The 5,945-nt window shown below is 51.3% G+C and overlaps 1 protein-coding gene across 1 annotated transcript; it reads left to right on the top strand.

The window, feature by feature from the left end:
• Positions 1 to 1,465: 1,465 nt before the first annotated feature.
• On the top strand, positions 1,466 to 2,256 carry LOC103653165 (ferredoxin). The gene has a single exon (XM_008680127.4). It carries the CDS (start codon positions 1,626 to 1,628, stop codon positions 2,091 to 2,093), a length of 468 nt encoding a protein of 155 aa, XP_008678349.1. The 5' UTR covers positions 1,466 to 1,625; the 3' UTR covers positions 2,094 to 2,256.
• Positions 2,257 to 5,945: the final 3,689 nt, after the last annotated feature.

Below are 5,945 nucleotides of genomic sequence, written 5' to 3'. Positions count from 1 at the left end.
GCTGCCTGTTTGGTTGGCTTCTCCCCGTAGCCCGGCTGCATGAGCTAGGCCAGCGGGAGCCTGGCTCCAGAGATGCGACCAATTTTCTCGTGTCTGTAGAGCCTGGTCTAGGGTGATTTAAGTATCGTGCGAGTCTGTCTTCACATCTGCACGCAGGTAACCAAACACATACTTCGCATGCGTAGAGCCTGGTTGACAACAACCAAACACCAGCTCATTGTATCCCGCTATGCAAACACCAGCAAATATAGGCAACCAAACACATGGTAGGTGAAGCCGTCTAACCAGTAGAACATCATGCTCAAATGTTTTTAATATTAAATATAAATTATATATATACATTTTTGTAGAATAAAAAAAATAAATCGTGTCGAGCCGGACCAGCACTACGGGCTAATCGCTCACTTCATTCCTCGTGTTGTACCAAGACATATTGGATGGAGTAAACAATAACATCAGTTAGCCAAATCAAAAAAAAATTATACGGAGAGCGGAGACAATCAATAAAAAATCTTGAAATTTTTTTGATAGATAATTTACATAGATATTGTTGTAAGCCGTTGCAACGCACGGGCAACCGACTAGTTCTAATGAAAAAAACACAAAACAAAAGGCAACCAATATCTACGGAAAGGTAATTATATCGTTGTTACATTATTAACGGTAAAGTATATTTTTATAACAACTTGTTTAGAGATATTCTAAAAAATGTTTTTGATGTAAAAGTAGTACTGTTTTCGAAACTGAGGCCCAGGAAAAAAAAGTGTATTGAACAGGTGCGGCGGAACACAGCAACATATGGTTCGACGGCCGGCTGGAGACCATTTCATCAAAAAGTAAAAAACCGTGTCGGTTGTGTTGTGTGGTGCGTGGTCTGTCGGAGCATTCTTCACGTCTCGCACCAAGGACTTTTTCGATCTAATAATAATAGATAAATCGGTTGCTAATGATGTCTCAAGTCACCATTGATCGTCTCTCTCTCGTCCCAGCTAGCTATAGGCACTATCTGTTTATTTATCTATCTATCGGAGGAAAGAGGTAGATAGTGAAAAAGTCAAGAACATGCTTCGTATTTTCGTAATCGCATCGTCATTTTCTCCGCGTGGACGGATTCAACTATGGAGAAGGAGAGGGACGCCGATAGATGGCAACGGGCCAACGGCATGCATGCATATGCATGGCCCTCATGTTCACACTGACATACTGGGCTGGGCTGGGTATGCACACATCGCAACAAGTGCCAAATAAAGTCCATAAACAAAAAGACAAGAGAGAGAGAGGCCAGCCCGAATCGACGTACTACTGTAGTAAAGGATGGGCCAGTTGTGTGGTCCGCGCGCGCGCATGCATGCATCCTCCACACGCTCGTCAACACGTGCGTACGTTGGGTGGCTGGCAGCGACGATGAGCAACCTGTGATCCTCATCGCGCCTCCTCCGCAGATAACCCGACCACGCGTGGCACCCCAGCGTCGCCCATAAATCGCCGGCAGCTAGCCGCGTCGTCCATGGTTCCCTAGCCAACTATAGCTGCTAATAGCTGTAGCTGTACTTGTGTAGCCGAGAGACTCCATTATATTATATTGCTCGATCTCTCCATCTGAACGTACACACAGTCCAACACACATGGCCGCCGCCGCCGCCGCCCTGGTGAGCAGCAACAGCCTCCGCGCCCCGGCGGCCTTCTCCGTCGTCGTCCGCGCGGCCTCCCGGCCGGCGCCTGTCGTCGCAGTAGTGACGCCGCTGCCCGCGGCCAAGGCGGCCGCCGCCCGCGGCGCCAGGCTGCGCGCGCAGGCCACCCACAACGTCAAGCTCATCACGCCGGACGGGGAGGTACAGCTCAAGATGCCCGGCGACGTCTACATCCTGGACCATGCCGAGGAACGAGGGTTGGACCTGCCCTACTCCTGCCGCGCCGGCGCCTGCTCCTCCTGCGTCGGCAAGATCGTCTCCGGCTCCGTCAACCAGTTCGACCAGAGCTTCCTCGACGACGACCAGGTCGCCGAGGGCTTTGTGCTCACCTGCATCGCCTACCCCACCTCGGACCTCGTCATCCAGACGCACAAGGAGGATGCACTCGTCGAGTCGTACTAGTATAGTCAGCAATTAATGCACCACGTACGCACGCTCTCCTTGCATTGCATGCATGTAATAATAATAATAACGACGCCGCCATGTAATAATAACTAACTATACATGGTCCTCATGCGTATGCATACCAGATGTATGAGAGCAGTATAACAACATGCCGACTAAATACTGAAGTGGATGAGAGGGAAGAAGAGACAAAAGAAGCTGAGCTATAAACTTTCAACGTCGGCCCCGAGGGGGTCGAGCTTGCCCAGGCTCAAAAACAGCCCACCCGTCGACCAGAGACAATAAGGAACGACTTACGCGACACATACACGCTGACCGAGGAAATCAGAGAGAAATACAAAAATGAGGAGTCAGGACGGAAACCAAAGACGAGAAAAACAAGAAGACCCAACGTACCGAGAGGAGTGCCAGGTAGAAATGTCACCCCGGGTTCTAGGGGTCCAGGAACTAGATTATCTAGCTACTTAAAATTAATTAAATATTAATAAATTAAAACATGTGCATAATTAAAACAATATTATTACTATGTACGCAAAAACTAATATGAACCTAACACCACTTGAACAGATTAAAACAAATTATTTGACATATAAGAGATCACATTTTTAATAAATTAATAAGGCTGCACAGAAATAAATGACATGACGCGATCTGATTGGTTAGATCAGTTTGTTAAAGATGAGAAAGGTTTGTTTATAAAGATGATATGACCCAACTGCTGCCAACTTATCATGATTGTACCTACTATTAATTCGTCATGCATATCAATAATATTGCATGTAAAAGGTCTATGGTGGTGGTTAATCTATTATTTGGAAAGCGTCAAAACTATCACGCGGGAAAGACCCATAATTTACCACCAACTTACCTTCCAACCAAGCCCTTTAATCCTACGCTGCTGCTGGACATCATGATTTTTTTAGATTGATGATGAACTAGAGATCACATCGATGAACCAAAAGCGCGTTGACGAAGCTCTATTTTCCGCCGCTCCCTCGTCGAAGGGTGCTCTCGGCAATGGTTTGATGGAGGAAGGAGCGTCACGGGCGGCTCGAATATATAGTCCTAGATGACTCAGGGAACATGCAGGGCTCAGCTGGGTCCTAGACCAATAGCTGGGATCAAGTCCTGATTGTTATAGGGTGTTGATTCAATTTCAAGTAGGAAACGTCAAGTAGGAAGCGGCAAGCGAGAAAATTCTAGAGCTTAGACTGTGTTCAGCGGTTACCCCTAAATTTCTCTCCGTATATCCCACTCACGTGCCATGTCAGCATTCTCTTCCCCTATATCTCCACCCTGTACAGCGGTTCCCCCTAAATCCTTCCCCTATACCCCAGTATAATCATAAAATACCATTTTCCATACCTATTCACCATCTATTATTAATTTTTTCCCAACTAATAAATACTTCTATGCACAGAAACCGAGGCAAGGGGGGCGGTTGTGGTACCTCTTCATCTAGCGTGCACAACAACCACCCGCTACCACTGTAGCAGCGGTGGGGGGCACCGATGAAGAGGAAGAGGGAGTACTGGCGCCGTCACAGTGAGGGAAGAGGCCACCGTTGAAGCCAGTCTTAGCCCCACCTGGCGGCTGCCGGCACCAACGAGCGCAAGAGCTTAGAGTAGATAGGCCGAGGGCAGCATGCATGAGCTCAATTCTGTTTAAGGGTGTCAGGGACCATAATTAGGGGTACCCCCAAGACTCCTAAACTCGGCTGGTAATCACCATCAGCACAAGCTGCAAAAGCCTGATGGACGCAATTCAGGTCAAGGCTCCGTCCACTCAAGGGACACGATCTCGCCTCGCTCGAGCCCAGCCTCGGGCAGGAACAGTAGACCCAGGCGGATTCACGCCTCGCCCGAGGGCCTCCTCAAGCAACGGGCGCACCTTCGACTCGCCCGAGGCCCAGCTCGGGCAGGCTTCGCAGTGAAGCAACCTTGGCCAGATCGCCTCGCCAACCGACCGTATCACAGGAGCATTCAATGCAAGGATCGCCTGACACCTTATCCTGACGCGCGCTCCTCAGTCGGCAGAGCCGAAGTGACCGCAGTCACTTCGCCCCTCCAATGACTGACCTGACAGGAAAACAACGCCGCCTGCCCTGCTCTGACTGCTGTGCCACCCGCAAGGGTGAGGCTGACTGAAAGGGAAATGTGCCCTTGGGCCATTTCTATGTATTTTGGTGATTGAGTGCCAACACATGTGCTTAATTGGGAATTTATGTACATGGATGAACAAGGTGAAAATCATGAAGTAAAGGTATGTTTCTAAGCCTTAGTACATTGGTTTAAGTACTAATATATTTGTCTAAGTGTTAGAAACAGAAAGAAGAAGAATAGAGAAAAGGAGAAGGGACTTGGCTGTGTGCTGCCAAGACCCAGCTCGGTCTGGAGCACCGGACTGTCCGGTGTGCACCGGACAGTGTCCGGTGCGCCAGGCTGGCGCGACTCGAACTGGCCGCTCTCGGGAAATTGGCCGGCGGCGTACGGCTAAAATTCACCGGACTGTCCGGTGTGCACCGGACTGTCCGGTGAGCCAACGGTCGGCCAGGGCCAACGGTCGGCCGCGCAATCCGCGCGGGACACGTGGCCGAGCCAACGGTCGGAAGACGGCACCGGACTGTCCGGTGTGCACCGGACATGTCCGGTGCGCCAATAGCGCCAGATCTGTCAACGGTCTGCAACGGTCGTCTTCGCCGTTTAAGGAAACAAATCGGGCACCGGACAGTGTCCGGTGTGCACCGGACTGTCCGGTGCCCCCGACGACAGAAGGCAAGGATGGCCTTCCGGATTTGCTCTCAACGGCTCCTAGCTGCCTTGGGGCTATAAAAGGAGCCCCTAGGCGCATGGAGGAGACACACAAGCAACCTTTGAGCATTCTTGATCATCCACACTAAGTCTGTGCGCATTCGTTTGTGTTTCTAAGTGATTCGAGCTCTGTTCTAAGTGAGAACTCTGAGATAGTCTTGTGAGCTCGATTCTTGGCCGTGTGTGTGCGCTTTTGCTGTGGATTTGTGTGTGTTGCTTCCCTCCCTTACTCTGTGTTTCATTTGTGATCATATACTTGTAAGGGCAAGAGACTCCAATTTGTGGAGATTCCTTGCAAACGGGATAGTGAAAGGAAAACAAAACACCGTGGTATTCAAGTGGGTCTTTGGACCACTTGAGAGGGGTTGATTGCAACCCTCGTCCGTTGGGACGCCACAACGTGGAGTAGGCAAGCGTTGGTCTTGGCCGAACCACGGGATAAAACCACTGTGTCACTCTGTGCTTGATTGGATTCTTGTGGTTATTGTGTTTTGACTCCTCTCTAGCCACTTGGCATAAACTGTGCTAACACCTAATCAAGTTTTGTGGCTATAAGTTTGAAGTTTTTACAGGATCACCTATTCACCCCCCCCCCTCTAGGTGCTCTCACTGACAGCAGCCGAGTCCAGCCTCAGGCGCCATAGGAAGCTCCGCCTTGCCCGACCCCGGGGCTCGGCCCCCGCCTCGACCTCGGAAGACGGCCTCCGCCTCGCCCGACCCTAGGGCTCGGCCCCCGCCTAGACCTCGGAAGACGGTCTCCGCCTCGCCCGACCCCAGGGCTCGGCCCCCGCCTCGACCTCGGAAGACGGTCTCCGCCTCGCCCGACCCAGGGCTCGGCCTCAACCTCGACCTCGGAAAACAGTCTCCGCCTCGCCCGACCCCAGGGCTCGGCCTCCGCCTCGACCTCGGAAGACGGTCTCCGCCTCGCCCGACCCCAGGGCTCAGCCTCAACCTCGACCTCAGAGGAGTCACCGCCTCGCCCGACCTTGGGCTCGGACCGACCACGTTGCAGGGGGTACATCATTACCCTACCCCTAGC

The sequence above is a fragment of the Zea mays genome, chromosome 4 (genome assembly GCF_902167145.1).
Source record: "Zea mays cultivar B73 chromosome 4, Zm-B73-REFERENCE-NAM-5.0, whole genome shotgun sequence".
Taxonomy (NCBI): domain Eukaryota; kingdom Viridiplantae; phylum Streptophyta; class Magnoliopsida; order Poales; family Poaceae; genus Zea; species Zea mays.
Note: the sequence above shows the minus strand (reverse complement) of the source record. Positions and strands in the feature narration are given on the sequence as shown.